The following is a 26,624-nucleotide window of genomic DNA, read 5'->3' on the forward strand; positions in this document are numbered from 1 at the left end:
CTCTAACCAGAATATGCTCTCTGGCATCTTCGCATGCACAGTACTGAAGTGCAGTTTTCTCAGCCTCCCACTGCCCCCCCACTTCACGCTGTCTTGTGTTGTGGCGGAGCCTTTTCATTAAGACGCTCTGTGATTATTTTTAATGTGGGAGTGTGTGTGTCAGTCTCTCCTAATGAAGCTCAGATCTGGACCTTAAAGACAGACTGAGGATGAAAAAGTAGCTTTTCAAGTTCAACTTCCTCCTCGTGCGTCCCTGCGTTGACTGGTCTTTAGGTTTATATAGCAAAATCCTTTCCTTTTATTTTCTCGTAATAAACACGGAAGCACTGAAATGGGATTTGGGCGACCAGCCAACCCTTTCCGTCATAAAAAACTACTCCTGACTGCTGCTTAAAGGAAGAGTCAATACATTGATCAGTCGGGCGACGTGATGTTGGTAACTGTTTGTCATTTATTAAGCAAACATTTTCTCTGCTGTCATTGTGTTTTGGACCACAGTGAGCTCGGAAATTATGATGAACTATTGCCTGATGTGTCAGAAACTATATGATTAATGGAAAAAAAAAAAACGATTGGGAAAATAATTGAACAGTATCAACATTCAGAGGTATGTGTTGGGTGTCAGCTGGCAGAAAGTTGTTGAACTCGTCCAAAAGTGCTGTTTTTGTGGTTAAGGCGACTAGAATTTATGAATTTCTCCTTCCTCTTCTGCTTTATATACACTGTGGGTGAAGAGAAGCAAGAGGAGCTCTATCACTGGAGAGATGGGGGCGGACTTGTCGATTGATCTTATGATCAAATCAAATTCCTGAATGAACCTTTCACTTATTTCAGGCTATGTTGTCCCTAATTATCTTAAGATATTATAACTTACATATACGTATAACTACGTATACCTATGTATTTTATTAGTGGTTCAGAGTGAGTTAATGCTTGAAGTTACAGTTTCAAGATTCCCTAAAACCATCATTTTCCTTGTTGGTGAAGCTAACAATTCAATGTGACCTGGAACAGCTTTGCTTATACAAAAGTATAATATTTTTGACTATTTTAGGAAATATTAGGAAAAGTCCTTAAATTTCCGGCTAAAATAATGTAATTCGGCGTGTTTTTACATGTCAGAACGGGTCAGATTTTTTACTGAACCGATATGAATTTAATTTAGAAATGTAATTAATAAGGGTTGAGAACTTGCACTAGTTTTAAGATATCTGTGGATTCTTTGTGATTTTATAATTTCACTTGCTTTAGATATCTTTGGAAAGTGACATTTGCTTGTTCTGTTTGCTTATTTTAAACAGTACATCCCCCATTTTATTTCAGTTTTTCTTGTTTTTGGGAGCTGACTTTGTGAGAATTTGCTGTTTTTCTCAGTTTAATATCAGTGGGAATTGACTACCTTTGGGCTTAGGACTGTTGCTCAGACAGAACAACAGACAGAACATCAGACATCAGACAGAACAAAATAGAAATTGTCATTGGCATTTTCTCAATCTGTCCACACTAAATTTTCAGTCAACATAAAGAAGAGATTAATTGATGATTAAAATAAGTGAGCATTGCAGCCCTGCTGAAGATGCTGGAACTGCTGTTTCACTCAGATCTCTTTGGCTCAGATTCACTGCGGCTCATAAAAGGCAGAAGCATCAGAAATCGGACTATAAACTTTGACCTTATTCTCTCTTTGATGTCAGCTTCGTCCTCTTCTTTACCTCTGCATTTTCCTCTCTCTCATCTTCAGACACGGCCCTCCTGCAAGCAGCCCATATCTATAGATGGATATGTGCTCTGCTGCTGGATGCACTGGTGTGGCACTCACTTAGCCCCCCCCCCCACCACCCAATGCTTCCTGCCCGCCTGGCACAGCACCAGCTCACATCTGCAATGCTAATCTATAATTCTGTTTAATTAATGACCTGCCTTTCACTGATGGGGAGAAATTCAGGAAGCTGATGTACAGTATCACAGCGGTGCCATTAGATTTTTCTAGAAATTGCTGGAAGGTTGAAAGTTGTTCTGTTAACCCGTGTGCAGGCTTGCCGCTTTTATTGGCGTCAGGTTTTGACAGACACTCCTGCAGGTGTAGCAGAGGTTTTTTTAAGCGTGCATTTTTATTTTTTTTTTTCCATTTGAATTGCAATCAAAGCCGGCGTTTTTCTTCACAAGGGCTGATACTTCAGGCAGCCTCCGAGTTGTCACACAGCCTGTCAGTGCAGCTGTTCCCAGAGGCCACCCATGAAATGTACATCAGCCGACTTCACCGTTTCTGTTAAAAGACTAAAAGCCTGGTAGATTTGTCAAGAGAGCGTGATGCCTTTCATGCCTGCTGATGTGTCGCTGAATAACCTCATGTGAAACCCGCCCTCTCCCCCTTTTTTTTTACCCCATATCTCCCTGCCCTCCCACCTCACTCCTATTCATTTCCCTCATATCCTTTTGTAACCGTTGTTTTTTTTTTATTCTCTCTCATCCTTTTCCTGTTTACCTCTGTCCGTCCATCCTCGCTCCCTCTTGTCCAGGGGCCACAACCAGAGGATGGAATTCCTGGGAGACTCCATCATGCAGCTGGTGGCCACAGAGTACCTCTTCATCCACTTCCCCGACCACCACGAAGGACATTTAACAGTAAGATCAAATCATATGTCATCACAGGCTCGCCTCCCGCCCACGGCCATGTGCTTTTCACAAAGGCATCATTTCACCTGCGTGTTGTCTTTATTCCATCTTTGTGCCTCTGCTGTCTGAAGCTACTCGCTGCTCCCTGCTTCTCAAACAAGTTTACCTGAAATGGAGTTACAGCTGTGCTTTTGTGTGCGAGAGGCTTTTTTTCCCCCCTCCCCTCCTTTCGTCTCTGCCTCCTTTCTCACTTCCTTCCTTCCTTCCCATCAATCTTTGAATCTCCGAGTGCCAGCCAGGTTTTCAACCCCTTCCTCTTTGCTTGTTTCCATGAAACAACTCCATGTAACTCTCTTCCACTGCTCACCCCACACTGTGCCTGGATGTTTACTGTACTCCTTGTGATGGGTATCGTCATGAGACACGATTGTTCAGTGGTTTTCTATAACACGTCTTTGTTGGCGCATTTCTGCCGAAGCTGTCAAGCGTCTGAAAAATAAAGTTGCCCGTGCGCGCAAAGTTGTAACACAGGTACAAAGCAAATGATCAGGCTTTGAATGCGCGAGTCCGTTTTCTGACGGCGTCAGATGGCATTAAGACTCCCTCTGTTCAATCGAGCATCAGCGCTTCTCTTCAGAAGACTGACTCCTCGAGGCCGGGGGGATTGAACCGGACTGAAACCGCATAAGAAACCTTTGCGGTTAGATATTTATTCGTGGATATTCCTCATAGATGGAGACCGTGACGTCATTTGTTTAAAAGCTTCCAGCGAGCTTTTCGTCGAGAGACTGAAAGCTCCAGCACTGCCTATGCCCAAGAGTCAAGATGGGGTACATCTGAAATGGATTTCAAATCGGGAGAAAAAGTGCTCATTCAACCAGTGTGTGTGCGTGTGTGTGTGTGTGTGTGTGTGTGTGTGTGTGTGTGTGTGTGTGTGTGTGTGTGTGTGTGTGATTGCGTGTGTGCTGTTAAGGAGGACACATCACAGCAAGCCGGATTCAGACAGTCATATTGCATTCTATTTGCTCTTTTCCGCATCTTGTAGCTATATTTAACGTGTTTTTGTTTTTCCTTTTAGGGACGTAAATGTACCTTACCCAGTCTAACATGTTGTTATTCGCTAAGCTCCAAGTCACAATGTAATATTTAACAGAGCAACGTGCAATCTCCCTGAAACATTTACTCTGCATTACCATTGCTGTCTTTGATGAATTATTCCATGCAGGGTTTATTTTGATGTTTCCATGCGCGTCTGTGCATTTCCATGTCTGCGTGTGCAGTTTTGTGTGGCTGCGCGTTCACACCTGGGCGCGAGAACGTGATGCTCTTTTCGTCTGTCCACAGCTGCTCCGCAGTTCGCTGGTAAACAACCGAACGCAGGCCAAAGTGGCGGAGGAGCTGGGCATGCAGGAGTTCGCCATCACCAACGACAAAACCAAACGGCCGGTCGCGCTGCGGACCAAGACTCTGGCCGACTTGTTGGAGTGTATGTTCACAGCTCTTTGTTTCATTTGCAGAAGTAGACATCTTTATAGACCCTTTCAGACCCCGGCTAACCCTTTTTCTTGTATGTGTCTTCAGAGTGTGCAGTTTAAGATGGCAGCACGGAGTGCAATTATTGATTTCTTTTGTTCCCTTTGTGTTAGGTGTCAAACACAGTCACTTCTCTGCTGAAGACACTGGAAGACGCTCCCTATGTGCTTAGTATGACTGAAGTAGTTACTGATGATTCCTTCTTTCTTTTTTTTTTCCCTCTAATTCCATCAGCCACAGACGACACAATACCCCCCAGTTAATGAGCTACTTGTGGTTTTCTCCAGAATAAGACGTCCAAAGTGTGCAGAGTAAAATAAGTGGATGTTGGAAGAGTAACAAGACAAAACTATCTGCATTATCAGGTGGTTGTTTTCTCCACCATGGTCTGAGAGTCTCATGACGGAACTAAGCTATATACAGAACTCGTTAACATGTGAGAAAGCATTCATGAGTTGGTGGCAGTGAGCAGAACTTCATGCTTTCATACTGTGTGACCCACAACAGTGTTCCTGAGTCCATGTACTCCTTTATCCAATCATACGCAGTCATGATACTATCACCTGTTAACAAGCAACCTGTTTACCTGTGGAATGTTCCAAACAGGTGTTTTTGGAGCAACTTGTTTGTTGCTGCATCAAATTCAGAGTGAGCAGATACTGACCAAAACGAAAGGAGAACAAACTTTTTTGAAACTGTGGTTGAAATAAAAGCAAAATGTGCTCCGGCTGTGAAGATTCTTACGTTTTGTCAGATATTTGAGGCACAAACAGGGGAGCTGTCACAGCAGAGCAGGTTCAGCCTCGCTCTGGTTGAACGCATTTTGCATTTCGTTTGCGGGTGGGAAGCCTGTCAGGGATCATGACATGCCGAAGTGATGATCAAATAAGGAAAGTGTAGCAAAGAGTTATGATGATGATGTCCAAAATAATATCAGCAGAGGGTATGGTGACCCCTCCATGCATGCGGAGGAAGGAGGACAAAGAGCAAGGGTGTGTGGGCCTTATGGCGAGACCCCTGGCAGTCCACATTAGGCCAACAGGGGGCGCTGGCAGCGGCAGGGGCTGCAGTACAAAGGGGAACGGGAAGAGACCGTTCCCGATTGGCAGAAAAGTGGAGAGAACAAAGCAAGAAAGAAAGCACTCATGCGTCCCAAGTCGGCATTCAATAGTCAGAGCGTGATACATGAGCTTCATGTCATTTGCCTTTCAAATCATCCATCAAGGTTCGGGCCGGAGCAGAGTTGATGACACAGGAAGGGGATGGGGGTCAGTGCTGGAAATGAGTGCAGCTCTTCCGCATATGAACAGCCGTGCCCTGCAGCTACAACAGGCCCGCACTGTCCTCCTGAAATATTACCTATTATTCCTCCCTCATGTCCCAGTGTCTTAGTCACGGGGATGAGTAAATGCTCTGGCAGCTAATAGAAGAGGAAAACAAAGGGACGGCCAGGAGATGAAGATGACACCCAGCACCTACTGCTTACATTTCAATTCTTTTTCAGCTCACTTAGACCGGCAGTTGCTCTCAATTCAGCTTGACATACAGTTTTATCTCGTATATTATATGGATGTTTCTCTGAACCCTGTGTGGCCCTCGCTATACCAATTCCCTGTTAGATGGAATAAGGCAGGGAGCTACGCATCCATCTTTTCAAACTGTTTACATTAACATCACGCCGCAGCTGAGCTCTTTTGTTAATTCATTGGTTTTTATAATGGCTCTCTTTCTTTTTCTGTCTGCAGCCTTCATCGCGGCTCTCTACATCGATAAAGATCTGGAGTATGTGCACACCTTCATGAACGTCTGCTTTTTCCCCCGACTGAAGGTGAGCCCCTATTCATAGCCATGCACCACTCACGCCTGATCAATGAGCCGCTTAGCCGGGCACCTCAGAGAGAAAGAACAAGGGAGGTGATGAGAGAGCTAATGGCCGGGCTCTAATGGCGCTAGCATTGACGCAAGGCCTGAAGTGGTGCTCAGCTGTTGAATGTCTGGCGCGATGGCGGCTTGATCGCTACTTTAGTCGTCTTTAACGGGAATCGCAGCAGTGTTATTGGTGTTTTTCCCTTTGGCCCAAGAAGTGCTTGGGCCGTAATGGCGTCCACTTCTCGGGTGTTCCAAGAGTTGGATAAATCGAGTAAGCTTCAGTCAAGACTCCCATGGTCAGATGTGAGTGAGGAAGGACAGGCGTTCTGTTCTCAAGCACCACTGGATTGTCCAAATTTAGACAGAAGAGGCCCAAGACACGAACTATCGCGCACGCTGTCGTACCTCGCCGGGCGTGCGCACACACACACACACACACACATGCTCGTGTGCGGGTACCCACACAGCGTGGACCTCTCCTTGTGAAGATGCTGCAGCGGTCTGATATGCCATGCTAATTGCTGTCTTGGTGTGCCTCTCCAGGGAGAATCCCCAGCTCTGGAGGAGCTGAGCTTTGCGTCATGGTCGCTGCAAGAGAGCACCTCATTTCCACTTCCAAGAGAAAAGTTGTGAAACAGCCAGCACGTCTCCTTACATAGCCTTCTGGAAACCACAGTGTTGCACACTGTGCTGTTTCATCCAATTTGGATGGAAATACAGAGGCAAAACCAGGGACATGAATGCTCCTTTGCGTATGTTCGCTTATGAGAAGAGCGTAGCTACTGTATGTGCTACACTCTTTTCAAAACAGCCTAATTTCTCTGCTTTAGGCTAAAGGGGTGTAGATGCCCCCCCCCCCCCACCCCAGAGAGAGGAAAAGTGGGAAGGAGAAAAAGGGAAGTGCAGCGCGAAAGCAAGAACAGCGGAGATGGAGGAGTTAGGGAGGCAGTGCAGCGAGAGAGCAGGAGAGTGCGAGCAACAGAAGCAGAAGCACTCTTTGTAGAAAATTAATAGGAGCAGACAGTTCTGGATTCAAAGTCTGCCTTTTTATGACAAGGCTGCTTCCCTGTTAATGGAAGGGCTTTTAGAAGTCCCCCTTGGATAAGAGAAATGTATCAGGGCTGCACACCTGGGAGACTCCCAGACGCTCTTTATATCTGGCCGGGGATTGGCTTTTGTCTTAAGTAGCCTGTGATTTGTACTCACCGTGAAGACAGAGATGGAGAGCCAGTCCGGGAGAGAGCAAATAAGCGAGTGCAAAAAGAGGGGGTAAATGGTGGAGGGGGTCATGGCAGGAATGAAATAAAAGCACGCGCGACCGAGGGGGGGAGAGTTTCCAACTGCGGCTGATCTTTATTTCATATGTTTCTGATTCTCTGAAAGAAGTTTGTGGTTTCGTTACATGTGTGTCTCGTTTGGTTGTCGTGTCGCAGGAGTTCATTCTGAACCAGGACTGGAACGACCCGAAGTCTCAGCTGCAGCAGTGCTGTTTGACCCTGAGAACAGAGGGCAAGGAGCCCGACATCCCGCTGTACAAGTAAGACTCCAGAAAACAAGACGCAGCTATTTGAAGCTTGCGCTGATGTTGGATTTTAGAAAACAAGCATTTTATCTGGCAGTGACTCCTCTCACTAAAATCCACCTTTCAGAGTGGATTCAAGTTCTAATATATAATTACAAGGAGGAAATGTTTGGATAATAAAGCGGTTAGATACAGCTGTCAGACAAATTCAAGTAGCTTTCATCAACACCGCCGTTCATTTCAGCCATTTATCAGTTACTTTCACATATTTCAGCTGTTAATCTGTCACTTTAAGTTAACTAGACTAACTGTTCCATTACTTTTAGCTGTCTGTTATAACCACTTTGAGCTATTCCACCAGTTCTCCATTACTTTCAACCTTACAATTTCAACTGTGTTTCAGCTTCTCTGCGCACTTGCGAACTATTTTTCACAGACTCTCATCACATACAACTCATTCTAAACACTTCAACGTCTTTCCACGCACAAGAAACTGCAAACATATTAGTTTGGTTGGGAGTCACTGGTCTGATACACATGAAAGGAGCAGCTAACGCAGGATAAACAGAATCACATCACACTATCCAATATAGATATTTAATCTATTTTATCACATTCAATTTTCATATATTTGCCAATTTTAGAAAAATTCTGAGATTGGTGCCCTGATAAAATCTGAACATGTGCAGGCTCTCATGCACGTGTACACTCCACATAAAGGGAAAGAAAATATTCATGTCCCTTTTCTTCAGCGTGAGCCAAAGTAGACGGTTGAGATGGGTTCAGCCAGGCATCACACGGAGCACAATACACATTCAGAGAAATGAAATGGCCCAAACATAATTTACCAAACTTTCCTCTATGCCATTGGTCCCTGAACATTGTGAATAGCTGTGTAAAGGTCTCTGTTGTTGTGATAAATAAACACGGCCAAAGAGACCTCTTATTTGACAAAAGGTCAAGGAGCAAGTGTCGTTTGACAGAATGCTTTTGAGAGCTGCCATGACGCTGTGTGTGTGTCGCCATGGAAACTGACAAACAGTGTTTTCTCTGAGAAAAGGCTGGGTTGGCTGGACGTGCAAGGGCAGTTGGAGACGGAGCGGTTCTGTGTACAATGAACTCCACAATCCAGCATTTAATCAGTCCCTTCTTCCTGCCTTTCTCTCTTCCTTTCGATGTCTTTTCAGCGCCGCTCTGTTTATCATTCTGTGTATCCGCCCGACGGATGGTGATTTTTGACACAGCACAACTCTGACACTACAATCAACACTTCCCTCCGACTCTATTGCCCACAGGAACGTGAAGGAGAAACAAATAGAGCCCCTGGGTGACTTGAATTTCAACATTTCGGCCCGCACAGAAACAGACACAAGCTTCCGTGAAGCTCGCCGGCGGTGAATCCGAGGCTCCTGCCGCAGCGGCTTTGAGCGCGATTGCTGCGGGCTTTGTTCCCGTTCGACGCTGATCTTAAGCACGTCCTTAACCTCCTCGTGAGATGACCTGACCCCTTGTGTGTCCATAAGCCAGAATCACTAACCTTTTGTGTAGCATTTCATGCAGAAGTCGTTGGCGCCAAATCTGTGAGCGTCTTGTCTTTGTTTACAAGTGTAAGAGAGGAGAAACAGAAGGCGAGGGGGAGTGTGAGTCAGCCTGAAAGAGCCTGAATGACCGAGGGCAGGAGAGGATACAGAAAGGGTGAAGGAAGGGAGTTATCGCACCAAGCCCCTCGCTTAAGGTTCCCCGGTGGATGTGTCCTGCTGGTGACAGATTCACACCTCGTGCCCAGCACCATCACTTCACTGTGCACGTCGCCTGGGCGGGACGGATCGGGGAGCAGACACGCGCTTCCACGTTGTGCGGCGAATGGCCTGAGTCAGTAAGTCGCTGCTCTTCGTGTGAGCGCAGACCCTCCACGGCGCCGTTTCCTCTCCCCCGCACACTTCCATCTGCGCGCGGCCTTGAAGTCGACGTCTTCCCAGCAGCTCGCAGATTTTCCTTTTTTTACTCCGTCTCGTTTTGTGTTATTTCAGCGGCGCGATGATTCCAGGCGACGCGCTCTCCCTGCTGAGACTTGGCTAAAACGTCGCGCGCAAGAGTCTTATTTGCTCCACACATGCTATGTGCTTCTTCATTTGTAAGTGAGAAAAGGGAGCTGAATAATTGATAAAGTGTCATAAGTGACCACATTGCATTAAAAATGGATCGCTCTCCTGAAATAAGTAAATTGTCTGTGAATAATTTAGGTGACTCACAGCTTGGGCTTGAGATGTTTATGCTAATGTTAACATTTCAAACATCTCCCAAGTTTTGTCTGCTGTCATGTACATACGTCCCTGCAGAAATGGAGCAAAAATTGACAGCTTGGCTTTCATTCTTTCTAAACGAGGTACATCTGTAAATTAGCTGAGTGATATTCTCTCGTCGTCCCTCTTGAAGTTTTCTTGGTCCCTCTTAAGCTTTTTCATTGTTTACCCTTCTAGCGCATCAAAAACCCGCCGGTCTCTCAAAGACTATTGTCATTCTTTTATTTCAATTCCTCTCCCAACATGTCATTTTTTTCTTTGTAACCAAACACAGATCTTGGTATCTGAAGATGATGGGTGTGGGGAATTGGGGAGGCATTAAAAGTTGTTTATATGTCCCTCAGATGGCTTCTGCTCGCTCTCAAAGCGCGCCACTGAATCAAAGCATTATTCCCCGCCTCTCACCCCGCCACTTGAGATGAATTATATTTGTTCCAATTGAAAACTTTTTTTTTTTTAACCTTTTTCTTGTTATTTCTCTGAAGGACAATGCCCCCGAGTGTCCTTGTGCCTTTCTCCTGGGTATTATTATTTTTTCTCAACTCTCCCCTCCTCCGTCTCATCCCATATTTCTGTGTTTGAATTTGCAGGACCCTGCAGACAGTGGGACCCTCGCACGCTCGCACCTACACCGTCGCCGTTTATTTCAAAGGGGAGCGAATCGGCTGCGGCAAAGGCCCAAGGTGAGTAAGACGCTACAGTACAATAAGACGCGACAGGACGGGGCGCTCCACTTCTCAATGCACCGCTAATGGGCTCTAGAATAATGGCCGCGCTTTATTGATGGTGTTTATTACAGCAATTAAGCTCTTGTTGGCCTATTCTATCGGGAGAGACATTATGCAGAATGAAAATGAATCGATTCATTATTGATTTGACGTAAATTGTGTTATGGAAATATCACTTTGTGCGGGAGAAGTCTGTGACCAGGCGACGCAGCATCAAGGGCTGCATTTAAGTCTACTCACAGTGGGACAGGGGTGTGTGTGTGTGTGCGTGTGTGTGTGTGTCTGACGGCACACGTCTTCACGCTTTTGTTGAGTAAAGAAAGTGAATCTCTGCGCAAAGGCCTTTTCAGGGTTGGAGGGGTTGACAATAAAGCTGCAGCTGAGCCTGCGAGAAATGAAACCTAAATCCATCAAACATCTTTCACCCCCCACCCCACCCCACGTGTGGAAATCCCCTCCACGGCCCCCCTACTTGAAAGCGCTCTGTCTTGCTCTAAGCTGGCGATAAGTTTGTCCCTTCCATAGGATCTTTGACAGCTTACTGTTTTTGTATTTACATGACTTAAGCTCCGAGCCACCTCCGCTGCCGGGCTGTAATCACACAGCACATGATATATACGGGGGGGGGGGGGGCGGTGAATTGCGGGCGTAAACAGTGCCCAGCGCGGAGCCGCCAATAGGCTTACCTTTTTGATATGTGTGCACTGTGTTACCTGGGATTGTTTGGCAAAAGGGCTCTTTCAAAACAAATATAAAGCACTTTTGATAATCCGCTCAATATTGGGCCTGTTTTTATTTTTTGTTGTTTTTTTTCTTCTTTTTTTTTTTTAAAAAAGGACATTTTGAATATGCTAAAGACCTTTTCTCTCTTTCTCTTTGTCTCCTTTTTTAAAATATTTCTAATCTAGCATCCAACAGGCAGAAATGGGAGCTGCGATGGATGCGCTCGAAAAATGTGAGTTGTTTGGCAACATGAACCCCTCCCCCTCCACACACACACACACACACATTCACACTTTAAGCCTTTCACACGCTTTGCCTCAGCGTTGAATATTAGCCTTGGCTGTACAGTATGCAAGATGGCTGGCAGAGAGCTGCGGCCTGACCAGCCGCTTGGCTGCAACATATAGGACATTAGGCTGTTTGAAGTGCGAGCCCAGAGCACAGGCACTGGGCCTAGCCAGAGATGGAGAACCAATAGAACGAGGACAGGGGAGGCTAAGTGTCCTCGACCATGTCCATCATCCGGAGAGGCCGCAGGAAGTTTGTGTGGAGGGCCGTGCAAAGTTTGTCTTTTTTTTTTTTTTTTTGCTGTGTTTTGAACCCTTTCGCCGACCAGGAGAGCGAGGCTTCACGCTCTGAGCTTCCTCTTCACATGTGAAGGAGCGCAGCTGACGTGTTTCCCTATGTGCCGCTTCACTCCTTGGCTGTTTTTCATCTTGTCATCAGCCGCCACTTAAGGAGAATAGATAGTGATTTTTAGGCATGTACAATGTCTCATTCGCTGCCAAGTAAAAAATACAATGACAAGGCTCTCAGAAACAATCCACAAGCCATTTCCACCATCTCCCATTCTCCTCTTGTACTCAAAGCGTGTGTATGTGGAGGCATAATCTCATACTTTGCAGTGAGTGTGTTGGAGTTGGTTCATGTGTTCAAGTGTAGTTTTTGGACTGGACTCTCATGCTGTCCCTGTGACCACCACATTAATCAAATGTACAGTTTTTTCCTTTACTCAACTAATTAGCTGGAGGTGAACGCAAATGGCTGTGTTGGAACAGACCTGTGGAGCTCGCAGAGAGCAGGAAGGTCAACATTTGATTTCATTTGGCTCATAAATGAGGCCTCCAGCCACTTGTGATTGATACTGTTTGTGCACCCGAGCTTTAGCTTTTTATGAAACATTAGCGCTCGGTTGCTATTATTTAAAGCCGCTCTCTCGGCCTCCCTCGCTGTCTGCCGTTGGCTCCCCCTCTCCCTCGCCTCCCTCCCTCCTTATCAGGGGGCGTAGTTCAGCGCACACACTCTCTCTCCTGTGTCTTCCTCCCTCCCTTAATTCCTCCCATTTCCTCTCCCCAGTGTACACCTCTGTCACCATGATTGATAGACGCTCGTTGCTAGTAAATGAACATTTCCCCCCTCATAAATTGCTGTTTCATGTGACTAGATTAGCAATGCCTTTTAAAAGGTCAGTTGATTTAAAATCATCTCTTCAAGTCTTCCTTCGTTCAGCGGGAAATGCTTCCAGTTCCGCGGCTTTGTTTGACTTCGTATTGTCACTTAATTTCAACCCGCTAAATTACAGCTCAGCCCTCAGCTCGATGTAGTCTTTTCTTTCCCTGGCAGTACCTGAGGTGAGCCTTTCAATTATATCATTTTAATTAATTATTAGATTGAGAGGAGATGGGCTGCTCGGTTTTAAATATTAGCAATATTATGATAATATTAGTCTTGTAAAAGAAAAGGGCGAGAAAAGTCTTAACGCAGTGTTTATAATTGAATTTGAGGTTCATTAAGTTATTTATCAGGCAAAAATTCCCCAATATTCGCTTTCGTTTGAGGATTTGTTGTTTTTCTGTTTTATATCATCAAATTGAACGTAAATTATGGATAAACTTGGTGTTTTGGACTGTTGATCAGACAAACACAAGCTCTGGAAACTAACTTTTATCCTACAAGGCTAATCAATAATGTAAGTCATCATTAATTGGAGCCCTAATTTGGTCGCACCAGGCTGACAAATCTGAAGCGAATAGTCGGTCGTGCTCGATCAGACGTCTCCCACCATCCATCGTTTACAGGTGGCGTGCATCATGCAGACGTCAATTGTTTTTTCACTTTTTTTTTTTTTTTTTACGAATTCGTCATTTGAGCCCAAATGAATCACGGCAGGAAATCTTCATTTTCTATCACTCTGCCGTTGAGAGTCTCCTTTTTGAGCTAAATATGCAGGTCAGACAGCGGGGTTCAATCACGCCTTTGAAGGATGCGTGTGTGTCTCCTGACCATGAGCTTATATAATGAGACTCGAGCTCATCTGCTGCAGAACCGCCTGGCGCATCGGCTCCCGTTGCCGCATTGTCTCTCATGTGATTGTCAAGGGCCTCGCTTCATTTGTTCGCATAGCAAGACTAATCAAGGACATTAGCCCCGGTGTCATGTAATTCGTCATTGATTGTCTTGTTGGCCCTCACTGCAGCATCGGCTACACCATTACTGCTCTTGTACAACAGCCCTACCTTGTGTTACTCCTGGATCGAAAACGCCTCCCCGCGCCGCGTCAGGATTCATTTCCATGTTTTATTTAAGGCCTCCTCGAGTATCAGCAGCACTTTGAGCAGGATTGAACTTTTTGTTTCTGCCGCAGCGCTTTCCCTGGCAGACGGAATCGGCGGCTCCGGCGGTGTCGGAGAGGTGAGCGACACGGCTGTGTTCAGTCAGACAGCTCGGAGCTCATTAAAGAGACCGGGCCCGATATTTGGCGTGTGTGCTGTCTGTAGCCGATCCGCTGGTGGCTCGGCTGATTCACATTTCATTATTTGATGGCCCGCGTTTTGACAGTCTCCTGCCTGTATCTGTCAAGGCAGAATTAAATGTTAACCAAGGCCCAGACTGGGAGAAACATGAGTGCAAACAAATCGAGCTGAGAGCAGCCAGGTAGGGGAGCGGAGTCGACGGGAGGAAGCAGCCGGCGGTGCAGAGTTTCCCCGGCCCTGAGGCTCCCTGCGCCGCGCGCCGCTAGGTCTAAGGCGGCATCAAATATACATGGAAACGGCTTAACCATTTATCATTCATCCTCTCAGATAGTACTGTCTCTGTTCAAAGTCTCCAATCTCTCTCTAAGACTCAACCGCCTCCCCTTCCCATTTTTTTTTTCAGCCTCCTCACAGCTGCTTGTTTCTCAAACAATGAAATATCTGTTGAATAAGAGAAGGAGCCTCGATCTGGCTAGTCGCTGGAAGGGGACTACAGTTCTTCCTCAGCTTTCTCGAAACCCCTTAATCTCCGGATAAAAGCATAGGATGGATAGAGGCGAAGTAAAGTACAGTATGCAGGATCTCCGTTCGCTGGCTCGAGTCTTTTGTTTGCCCTTTGGCACGGCAGGAAATCCCCTTCATCAGCGCCGCCACGCAGCCCCACTATTAGCTTGTTGACTGATGTGGTGCGCGTGAGCTCTAGGTGATAGACTCAGCCGGCGCGGTCCATTGTGGAGTCGCCTCACAGCCCGAGCTTAGGCTGAATAGTGAATGCCGAAGTGAAAGGACAGTGTATGTTCTTGTGCCCTTAAAAGGGGAGCTGATCCCTCATCACGGATTCCCCATCCAGCTGCCGTGTGAGCGCGCATGTCAGCGCCGCCGCCGTGGGCGGACACAACGGGCCGCGTTGTTGCCGAGGCCCCGACTCGCCCCAGAAGCAGCTACGCCCCGAAATCTTGAGCCCGCAACCTCCGTCCTTGAGAGGAATCACTGCATTGTCGATAAACAAAAGGCCTGAGCCGAGCTAAGTGCGTTAGCGCCTTAACCGGAGGTGATCAGTATGCGGAGTGCGGCGTTTCTCAAAGGTGCTTTTCTCCTGAACGCTGGACGGATGAATTCGCAATATGTCTGCAGATGCCCAACGCGGACTGAAATGAAAAGCCTTGTGTATTCTTTAGCAACCCTATTCTTTGACGCCTGTTCTCGTGCTGCATGTTAAACAATGTAAATGGCCAAAGCTTTTCTTTTTTTTTTCCTCCCCCCCTCTCGAGTGAGTTATTCTCAAGTCATCTCCAGGAAAAAATGCTGGTGATTTCCATATTTTAACTGCAATATGTAGTTTTCTCTCCAAGGCTCACCAAGTGTTCCTTACTCACCGAAAGCATATTGAAATAGATTGTGTGTGTTTCTGTGTGTATCCATGCGTGCATTTGTGTGTGTGTGTCCTTTTTCTTCCTCAATGCTTTCTTTCTTCAGGATTTTTCATATTTGATCCGTCTTTTTTTAATGGGATATTGTCGTTATCTTGCACTTTTGCTCTCTGTTGCCACAATGACAACTTAAGAGTTCTGCAGGAGGAAGAATACATCCTCGTCTTCCATTCACAAGTCAAACACATATGCAATGCGAATTGCAGTTTTTATCATTTACTGTAGAAGGTTCAGCCAGTTCCTCTGACAATCAGTTGAAGGATGTGTTGTTATTAGGCCTGGACTGAGGTCAAATGCTGTTGTAAAAAACGTCTCACAGCTTCCTAGAACTGAAGGTCACATGTTTCAATTGCATGCTTTGTCCGACAAACAGTGAAAAACCCCAAGATATTTAATTCAAACTGATATAAAACACAGAAAATAAGCAGATCTTCACGTTTAAGTGGCTGGAAAATCAAACGCTCAGTCATTTAACACAGGAAACACACAAAAAAAAAGGTTCTGACTGTGCTGTTAATTAGATCTTAGATGAGGCATTCTTTAAATAAACTGTTTTCAGACGACTGATTTGCTAACTAAGAGCTTATCAGCGCCAGAGAGGCGGTTCTAGCACATTCCAGATGGATAATGTGTCTCTCCAACATGTGAGAGCCGTTTTTACTTCTGCTCCTGTGTTTCTCCGACCGTGGATGTGGCTCTGCAGCCGTGGGACAGCAGAAAACACAACGTCCGCACCAGATATTTGGTGAATAGTTGGCTCAAACCCGAAGGCGCCATGTTATCAGCTGTGAGTCCACTGTCTGGACAATAGTAATAATTAAATTTTCCCATTTATCAGAGGATAATATACCCTATCTGCCCGTGATACTGCACCGGTCCAAAGTATTTAGACAGTGGCGCATTTCTGTTGTTCGGCTCTGCACTGCAGCACGTTGAGCCTGAAATAAAACTACATGTGAGGTGAAAGTGCTGACTCTCAGCTTTAAGGGTGTTAGAGGATGCTTACATCCATGCTGGGCAAACAGTCTACACCTTTTTATACAGCGTCCTTCCAATGTTAGCGATCCTTAACAAACCAGGCAGAAGAAGTGGTCAAAAAGTCTCTGGTTTGCTTCCCTACCAGGGAAAGTCAGTCACCTCAGCAGACGCTCACATATTAAATAGGATGAATTTACGTTTATGTTCGTATCTTTTGCTCCTTTAAATTTGAGGGCTGTGTTTAAAAAGAGCTCCAGTTCTTCCACCTTCAAATTAAAGCTGAAAGTCAGTGTTCTCACTTTACCTCTGACCTCAACCCGCCACAATAAGAGACTGTCACTTACAAAGTGCACCGAGCACAGAGCTGCTAGAAAATCATCTGAAAACATTTGAGTCCTCTCCATTTTTCCAGCACTCACTGACCTTAAACCTTAAAACTCGGGGAAAAGGTCTCCAAAGGCTGATTTGAATTTGTTTGGCTTCGCATGGTCGTGGTCAGCGACCGGAAAAACTGCACAGTCAAACCAGCGGCGGCTGTCACGCGTGCTGTGAAGAACCAGTAATGCAAACACTTCATGGGAAATTACCTGAGCTCTGAAAATCAAAATTACAAACAGGTGGGTCAAAGCCAGTCATTTTCCAGTCAAGTCCAGTTTAAGTTTCACTTAACCTGAAGGATCTTTACAGGTCACTGCTATGATAATCAATTCATCAATCTGATTAAACAGAAACAGCAGAAAAATCCAAACTTTCTCTGCTTCTACCTTCTCAAACTGGCAGATTTGCTGATTTTCTCTGTTTATCATCATGAATATAATATCTTTGGGTTTTTTGGCCAAAAGAAGAAATCTGAAGATGTGAACAATTAATGGATCAAATGAAAAAAATACTACATTTAATTGATGATTAATTGCAAGTTGCAGCCAGAGCTAACAGTGTTAGTTGCTTAAATGATTTTGAAAATTAATCAAACCATTTGGATAAACAACAAAAACATTTTTTTAAGTAGTAATTCCTAAATTCTCAGGTTCCAGTCTCTTAAATGTGGATTTTACTTGTTTTCTTGTTTCTTGTTTTCTAGTTAATGAAGTAATTGATAATGAAAATAATTGTTTCCCCAGATTTAACCCAAATATTTTATAATAATAATAGTAATTTAATAATTTTACTGTTTTTCGTTGAGAAAAGTTTGGGATTCTGGAGATACATGGTTTTAACAGGACGGCAACAATGTGTGGAAATGGCTTGACATGCAGTACCAGCAGTGACCACCAGGTGCTGTCTTAAAAAAACCACAACACATCACCGCTTCAATAAGTAGCTTGTGAAAGAAGTTCAGCTGCGTGTTTGTGTGTCTTCATGATTGACAGGAGTCCCGGCCTATCAGATTCATTCCACACGTCCTCAGCCCTCATCGCGTCCACCAAGCCTCCCGCTGAATTTGCCCAAATTTGAGTTGTGTATCTGCAGAGAATGAGACAATTAAAACTTTTAAAGGTCATCTGTGCGCAGACTGCAGGAAAAACGAGTCCCGTTGTTAGTTTGTTAACATCCTATCAGCTTGTTTTTGATTTATTCTCTGTGCCGTCACACCACGCCATCTTATTACAGATCTCATTTAGAAATGTTCACTTGTAATTATGTTATCAGATCTCATCGTCACTGTGCTGAAACCAAACAAGGCCTGTCTAATTTCTCGTTGCTTCATCATTATTAATGAAATAACAACATGAGGGCAATTTAATCGCAATGCTGCCCGTGACATTTTCGCTCATTTGCCCAAAGTGACAAAATGACACTTGCTATGAAAACTATAGTCGCTGCAATTTGGGCGCCAAATTGCCGCCGTCGCCCAGTTGGAAACTGACCTTGTCTCCTCACGCCCCTTCCTCTGTGTCTCCCTCTTTATCTGTTCTCCTTGGTCGACTTCGCTCTGTTTCCCGCTCTGCCTCCCCCTGTACCAGATAACTTCCCACAGATGGCTCATCAGAAGCGCTTCATCGAGCGGAAATACAGGCAGGAGCTGAAGGAGATGAGACGGGAGCGGGAGCGGCAGGAGAAGGAGACCGACGAGGTGGAGGACGGCAGGAAGTGACAGCGGCGGTGCTCGGCCTGCGAGAGCTAGTTAGCTGGTGGAGCTGTGATAGTTTATCAGTGACTAATTTCTGCATGAACATCGATGGGATGCAGGTGAGGATTAGTTGCTTTGACTCACACCACAGATTTAGGGTGAAATGAGCTTTTTGTCCACACAGATTGTCCAAAGTGAAAGTGACACTGGAGGCAAACAGAATTGGAAAAGCCTGAATGTTTTAATGCTGTTTAGTGCTGGTGGCCTTATGTTGCCTTGTGTTTATGTTGATGACCGACTTTAAAACCCAGAAGCAGCGCAGCCGAACATGCCAAACAAAATAAGTTTTTAAACGAAGTGTGAAATGCTAAATAAACCATCGAAGTTAATATTGTAAATAAAGTTTCAAATCCTGTCTCAGTCATTCGGAAATCTGATTCCTTTTTCTTCCGTTTGTTGTAATCGTCACCGGCTCGCTGCTCTGCTAAGAGGCCCAAACCAGAAAAGGGTTGAGTCAATTATATTCAATCACTACAATGTCACCATCTGTCTCACATCTGCCACTCATCCTCTAATAATCAAAATGTGATTTTTTTTTTTTTTCCCCCACTCTCCCTTTTTTAACCTCTCTCCAAATCCGATTGGCTGTCTAACAGATCTTAATTATAGATTGTCTAATTAACAATTTCCTCAGCTCACTAGCCTCTGGATCCAGCTATTCAACAACAGCCATCATATGAATTACAATCTGACATGTAGAGTTGGATCCTTTATGCCGGGATTAATCGTAGATAGTATATCCGCGTACCTGTGAGGTAGGAAGTGTCTCGCCCGCTAGCCTGTGGCTGCTGTCAGATAAAAATGAAATTATCCTCCAGAACCAAAGTTAGTAACCCGTCATCGTCATTAACCCTCCGTTCGAGGTGGAATGTTTGGAAGAACAGCTCGCAAAGAAAACAGAGGCTCTGATTTTAAAGATATTTAATTGTGTCATATAAATATTCAGTACAAAATATCACGTTTTACAAAGCAGATTGATGAACGGCCAATGATGTGGGGCCCCTGACACTACCACAACCGCTCAAATTGCTTCTACATTGACAAAACTCGACTGCTCAATCACATTGTCACCAACATAACATACCGTAGAAGAGGTGAGCCCGTCGGCGTCTACACATCAACAACCACAGATCTACCGCATCTGGAGAAAGACGACACCGGCGTCACCATCTAGTTACCTCGACTTACCCCCCCCCCGAGACGTGGCGGTGCGGTACGCTTCAATGTGCGACGTTTTCTCTTATCTTAGCTGAGCATGGCGCCAATGCTTGGAGGCAATTATACTCTCCATAGGAAAACACAAGCGCGTCTTCGTAATGGCGATATGCTTGACGCCCCGTGTGAAGGCCGGAAATAGTGAAGACTGAAAGAAAAAAATGCTCCTGGTGAGTAGCGCTGTCATGTTGATTTCCATTTGAGGCCTCACGTCGTACCTTGAGGCAGAACAGCAGTTTTTCTTAGAGTGAAGGGTTTCTAAACCCATTAAATGCTTATCACGGCAACGTCGCCACAGTCTGAAACGGCCACTTACACAATGGGAGCTCCAGCAACAAGCTAATAAACAAAACAAGAGGGCAAAAAAAAAAGAGAGAGAGAGAGAGAGAGAGAGGGCACGTGTACACAATGAACGAGCATCAAGAATTTTCCAACCGCTGTGTTATGAATCGGATCGTTGGACGTGCCGCGCCGTCGTTGATGTCGAGCCTGCTTCAGCGTACAGAGAGAAAAAAAAAATGCACCACAATTATGCCATTGTGTTTTGTTATTACTGTTTGAAATGTCTGATAAATGTCAGCCTCTTCACAGGCTGGCCTTTCGCTAAAGTGAGGCCAGAGCTTGTTGTAGCCGGCCTGTTTTTCCTTCTGCTCCCCCAGTTCAAGCAGCCCTCTTTATTTCACAACTGTTGATTCAGTGAGGAGGTCTGAAGTAATTTGACAATATTGCTTCTTTTTTTTTCTCTCTCTCTCTTTTTGTTTTCTAAATCGTATGAAAATCCAAACTGTTGTGCATTCTCGCTGCAGGATAACGGTTTGACCTTCTCTCTCAGCCGAGGACACACCCCTGGGTTTAGGACCCCAGAGAGGTCAGGTGCCCCTCGATAAGCCCCTTTATGGAAAAGGCTGCTCGTCCCTCAGGAAATCATTCGGGTAAAGTCTGGTTTCATATTCAACAGTACGATCAGTACATGTAATGAAGGGACGGAAACAGAAGTTGTCGGGTTTTGAAAGGAAAATACTGGTGTCCTTTGTTTTTTGGCACATTTCCACGACTGAGCTGCTATGTTACATTATTATACATTCGACAGAGCAGAGCCCCTCTCACACCTTCATCAAGCAGAGGAAGAACTCTCACCAGGGTTCAAACCCTGAGTTTGTGCCGGTTTATCGTCATCGGTATTAATAGAATTCGTTGTTGTTTTTGTCGCCTGCTGTGGCTCAAATGGCCGCGAGCTGGAATGAGCTAGAAACATGAAACCGGGCCCAGTAATTAGAAATGATGTGCATGTGCTTCCCAAGAGACAGAGCCCGGTCGGCCAGATGGTGGCGCAATTGGGATTAATTAAGGCCCAGAAACATAATTTTGGAAAGGCAAGCCTCTTGGACCGTAAACGTCCACAGTGATGAATTTTCTGCCGTTTTGTGTATTCTGAAAACATTTTTGACACCTCCTCCTGAACTGTGGGTCCGACCAAACTGTCCGACCCCAACTTCCGTAAAGCTTGTTGATGTTCAGTTTTGAAGATGTTGACCAGTAACAGTAAATGACCAGAACTCATTAACAATTTGTCCGGTCGTCATAAATCTGGGTACATGTCTTCAGGTCGTGTTAGGGTGTAGGCTTACTTAAGTCTTTTTTTTTAATTTCATGAATACCAAAACATGTAGACCAAACCCAGCGGACAGAAGTTCACCGGTTTCGGTGTGTGATCTGGAGGAAGTATCAACAAAAATCTGAAGTGTCGCATTGGTTGGTGCGCGTGGTCTGTCACATATTTAAAAGATGTCTGAGTAATCGTGATCGACTAGTCGTCCTGTGCGACCTCCTGAACACTCAGAGTTCTGTTTCAAATTCGGTGAAGGAGGGACAGAGGGGGAACTTTGAGTGCACGATTATTGAGACGCTGCAGAAAGAAACAAGTGTGTGATTGGTCTCACTCTGTCTTTTAAACAGAATTAGAGTAACTTTGCTCACCTTTGAGAAGCCTGAAGACGCTCGTTGCTGCTCACAGCTGCGTCGTCCTGTTGAGGGCTAAAGAGCTTGAACCCCCAAATTGCCGCTTGTGGCTATACTGTATTTATATTTTTTTAATGGTTTCAGTCATGTGGTACATTAAGATGTTCATTCAGATGGTTTTTTTTTCCCCCTTGTGAACATAATCTGACCTAAAAATCAAGAAACTCTCATCTTCAGGCCTTTTCTCGTAGTGTAGATTTGTTGCTTTTTAAGGCTCATAAATGGTCTGATGATCATTGACTTTGATGCTTTTTAAAAAGCTTTACAGATGGAGTCCAAGTTTAAACTCTCGTGAATAACTTTCCTATTGATTCCAATCAAATTATCATTGTTTCCACCCGGTAGACTGATTCAAATGCTCCTTTTCCTGTTAAACTTCATCACCTTAACAGATAAAATGAACCATTTAGGGGCAAATCATAAAATTGCATGATGAATTTTAATTGCAACCGTCCACGAGATGTTTAACTTGATGCCGCAGTTTCAAGCCTGCTGGCATCCTTCCAGCACTGGGAACTCATGTGACTTCGACTTACAGCTGCTGTACAGAGTGAAACATACACATTTCTGGGGTCAAGATGAGCGAAAAAGTCCAACGGGACCGGTATTTGCTTCCGGGTCTGGATCGCTGATTTTCATCGATGCATCATAGAAAACAACGCTATTTTGTGTACTTGGTTTTTCACAGGGAAAAATGGTTCTGAAGACATTCAGCTCAATAAAGAAATATTTGGTATTTCAGCTCAGCTCACAGCGAAATGCTCAAAGCTGTGTGGAGATGAAAATCAGATACTGCAAAAATGACAAACTGGTGTGTCTGCGGATGTTTGTAGCGGCTGTAAAATCCACTTTCCTTGACCACAGCTTCATGTAGTCTTTAAAGAACATTAGCCACTTGTCGACAGCGACATGCCACAACCGAAACGCATTTCGATGCCTCTCTGCCTCTCAAAAACGGTCCGCGTCGAGATTTCTCATTTTCTCATCAGAGAGGACGACGGCAACACTTTCTGGCACTTGTGGCTTAAGCACAACTGTGGATAAGTGGCTAATGCGAGGCAGCCGCCGCTGAACGGAGGGATCGTTTGGAAGATAGAAATCCCTAGAAAAACAAAACAACTGTACAGCGTATTGTATCGTATTACCGTACCGTACATACACAAGCTAAGATAGAACTCACAATATGCAGCATGTTTTTGTCCCAGAAACACTGAAAAATACATAGGCATATCTGTTGGTTTACAAAACTGCTTGCTGAACATGTCCATCACACGCAGCTTTGGAAAAACAAACAAAAAAGAAAATATTGGTATAGATATATTTGGGCCTCATGTACACCCCATATACACACAAAAAAAAAAAAGTCTGGACACAAAGTCTCTTCACTGCACCCTCGCAAAAAAACGCAACTAACACTGACTGGACACACAATGCCTACGTCTGGTCACCGGAGGGACAACTGAATGGTGATCGATGGCGGTGAAAGAGCGCTCGGACAAACCGTGCTCGTTTCTCGGTCCTTTCGCCATTTTCCTCGCGCACCAGAATCGCCCAAAAGTTTTTAAAGACGCGTTTCGCGTTTCTCTCCTCGTCTGTGTGCCAGGCTCTCGTTAGGAATCCCTGTCGCTGTCGTCGCCCCCGTACATGTCCGCCAGTTTCTTAAACCGGGGTCCCCACTCGCTCAGGTAGTTGTAGTCCTGGTCGCCTTCGGTGGTCACCGACTCCAGCGAGCTGAGGGACTCCGCCACGGAGCCGTTGCCCTCGTAGGCGTAGGTGGCCAGGGAGTCATAAGGCGGCGCCGTCGGGTCGCTGTCGTTGTCCTGGAGCCTCTGGTTGATGAAGTCTCTCACGTCCCCGTTATTGTCCCGGGTCGGGGGCAGCACGGGCCGTCGGACCGGAGGGTAGAAGGTCTCGGGGACGATGTCCCTCCGCTGCTTGCTCTCCTCGATGGCCTCTGGGTTGCGCAGCGTGCCGATATCAAAGGCCTGAGTGTCCTCCTCTCCGCCCCCTTCGTCGTTGTAGCTGACGACGTTGTCTCTGACATCTTCTTTGGAGATGATCAAAGGCTCCTTCTTCCTCTGTCTCCTCAGGGCAGCAAACAGCACCACGATCACTACAGGGAGAACACAAACGAAGAGCGAACAGAGTTAGGTGACTTTTGCTGTTGTTTCTTTGCTCCCTCTCCTTGTTCTGAAGGCCAGTGACTCTCCGGGGGGAATTGTTGATGTTGCACGAGTGTTCACTGATGTTCAGGGACTTTGTCTAACTTTGTAGAACAGGCTCAGCCACCGCAAGGATGGATAATGTATTTTTCCCTCCTCAGGGCCACTGCTGCTTAAGAAAACAGCAAAGAACATCGTGTGCTGGAAACTCTACTTATGTACCTTCTGGAGCATTAAGACGTTTGAGTGACGCCTATGAGGCTGACCTTGCCTCTTTGGATCAAGTCAAACAAAATCTTGCAGAACCCTTCGTGCACGTCACAAAGGTACATAAATGAAAATATGGTTATTTGAGCAATTTCCTGTGCCTTTTAATTGCTTAAAGCTAGTTTTCTAATCTGGACCCTGGTGCAATTATATTTTTTGAGTCCTCAGAAATTGAACTTGGCCCTTCACACAAAAATACCCTTAAGCAGCATTGGTGTTTTATCCTGAAGAGGCCAGCTTCTCAATATTCTGATATGACTGAAGCTGAAAGGTTTTTCATATTTGCCAGAAATCAACCTTGTGTGATGCAGGAACACCACCACTGAACCATCTGCACTGTGTTAGGTCTAGTAGGACTAGGAGCTCCCAAAGCTCACGCAGCTACATCACTGCTTATACCTCCACCAGGCAGGAGTTTTATGTAAAAACGCACCTGTCTTTTTCACCCTACAGCACAAAGTTGGGTCGTAATAAATCACAATGTTCCATTCCCCCAGCTGAGATGCTGTAGATCTTTGCTGCTTTTCTGTTCGAATCAAATTAGCATGTCAGCTGTGGTCACTGGCAGAATTATCCGCCCACAGGAGGCGATGAATCACATTAAGGAGTGAAACACAAAACTGTCTCTTTAACACCTGCGAGAGGCGATCTGCTGTAGTCAGAAGCTCTCCAGCGGAGCTTCAAGAAACGCTCAAATCAAATTTCCAGCAAAGCCGTCCCGCTCCAATAAAGATCTAATTGAAAAACAAATGTTTGCAACATCGAGCTGCAGGTGCGTTTCCGATCTGTCTCGTACAGTCTGTACTCACTGAGCAGAATGATGACACAAAGCAAAATGGCCACCAGGGCTCCGGTGCTGAGTCCGGCCCTCGCTGTGAGCGCCTCGGCGTTGCACAGCTTCATGTTGCCCTCGCGGTCGCAGGTGCACACTCTGATGGTCAGGGTGTTGGTGCTGCTTTGCATCGGGAACTCTCCGTCCGAAATGACCACGGGCACGTGGTAGATGCTCTTCTGCAGACTGTTGTAGCTGTTCCTCCGGGTGAGGATCCAGGCTGTGTTGTCTGAAAACAGGATATCCAGTTACTCTGCAGCAATCAATAATCTGAATGAATATTTCAATGAACTCCACTTGAAATTTCATTTGGCCTGTGAGTGTGCTTTTAGTGCTGTGAGATGAAAAACTATAAATCACACCATGTGCAGCATTAGACATGGTTAAGTTAAACAGCAGCTATAAGTGCCTTATGGGAACATTTTACAGTGGACTGAAGTTAATCGGATGACCACGAGCATCAGCTGAGAGTGTATTACCTTTGTTATCACGGACAGAGAAGTTGGCCTTCCCAGCAGCCTCTTGAGCAAGACTGAAGAAGAATCGGTGTCCTCCGAGCGGCTCGTCGGGATCCGAAGCGCTCACGGTTTGTATCCTCTGAAATAAGACGCAGACGGATGAGCAGCATAAACTTCCAGCAGCCACATTGAAGGAACGCATCAGCTATGAATACATGAGCTGACACACCGGGGACCTGACGAATATGTGACACGGAAATTCAAAACTTCAGCTCCCTCAGTGCAAACGTTATCCTGAGGATTCTGTTGGTTCGTTTGTCTCGCGGTGTCGTTTTGGCCAACGCCGGCTGTAAACCATCTAATTAACAAAGACCCAGCAACAGAACAAGCTTGTTAGTGGCGACTACTTGCATGTTTCCGTTAACGTCAGCTGTTAAAGGGATCATTTGGTCTTTGGGGGATTCGTTTGGGGAACAGTTAATGGCAGAGAGTTTCCCTCACATTAAACGGTACTTAAGTACAAGTACAAGGAAGTACTTTGTGCTCTACTACATTTATCTGCAGTTAGAAACTGCAGATTATTCATACAATATTCATTCTGGTGTATTATCTTCTAAGCATATTAAATGAGGTAGCCAGCAGTACATGTATATACATAGTTCAGATTAGTCGCACCTTTACCGGCTGCAACATTACAGTAATAACATGTTATCCAACTGCATGATATCCTTTCATTTCAAATGAGTCATTCTGCAAAGTGAGTACGTCAAAGATATTTTGATGCTGATATTTCTTTCACTGTCGTATTACTGCTTTACCTGAATGATCTGAGGGCTTCTTCCATCTGCAGCTGAGGTCTAATATCTAAAATATAATATTCTATCCAGAGTTTTCTCTCTGTTTGAATATCAAGTAGTAGGCATCGCCCTTCCTGTGAGCATCGTTTGGTTCAGACCTCAATGCGAACGCAAAATATGTGCTGGAAGTGATACAGAGACTGACGAGTCTGTCAAAGGTGATGGCTGAGGTAGGAGAAATTGCAGCAACCGCAAAGACAAACCCAAGAAAAACTGAGATGTTTGAGT

General features: G+C 45.3%; 2 protein-coding genes across 3 annotated transcripts in view; one reads left to right on the forward strand and one right to left on the reverse strand.

Moving 5' to 3' along the window:
* drosha (drosha ribonuclease III) overlaps window positions 1-18,924 on the forward strand; it is an 85,404-nt gene extending 66,480 nt beyond the window's left edge. For both annotated transcript variants that reach the window (XM_041961283.1, XM_041961284.1), the window contains 7 exons: window positions 2,520-2,625; window positions 3,961-4,102; window positions 5,895-5,977; window positions 7,452-7,555; window positions 10,434-10,526; window positions 11,480-11,526; window positions 18,420-18,924. In XM_041961283.1, coding sequence (XP_041817217.1) covers window positions 2,520-2,625; window positions 3,961-4,102; window positions 5,895-5,977; window positions 7,452-7,555; window positions 10,434-10,526; window positions 11,480-11,526; window positions 18,420-18,550 — 706 coding nt within the window. In that variant the 3' untranslated portion in view covers window positions 18,551-18,924. The remainder of the gene's footprint in view (window positions 1-2,519; window positions 2,626-3,960; window positions 4,103-5,894; window positions 5,978-7,451; window positions 7,556-10,433; window positions 10,527-11,479; window positions 11,527-18,419) is intronic.
* A 4,269-nt stretch (window positions 18,925-23,193) lies between these two features.
* The window catches only part of LOC121623706 (cadherin-6-like), a 51,726-nt gene continuing 48,295 nt past the window's right edge, over window positions 23,194-26,624 (reverse strand). The window contains exons 10-12 of the mRNA XM_041961101.1: window positions 25,561-25,678; window positions 25,059-25,310; window positions 23,194-23,933 (exon numbers count right to left, since the gene is read on the reverse strand). Of these exons, the coding sequence (XP_041817035.1) occupies window positions 23,431-23,933; window positions 25,059-25,310; window positions 25,561-25,678 (873 nt within the window). The 3' untranslated portion in view covers window positions 23,194-23,430. The remainder of the gene's footprint in view (window positions 23,934-25,058; window positions 25,311-25,560; window positions 25,679-26,624) is intronic.

This window comes from Chelmon rostratus, chromosome 20, assembly GCF_017976325.1.
Source record: "Chelmon rostratus isolate fCheRos1 chromosome 20, fCheRos1.pri, whole genome shotgun sequence".
NCBI lineage: Eukaryota > Metazoa > Chordata > Actinopteri > Chaetodontiformes > Chaetodontidae > Chelmon > Chelmon rostratus.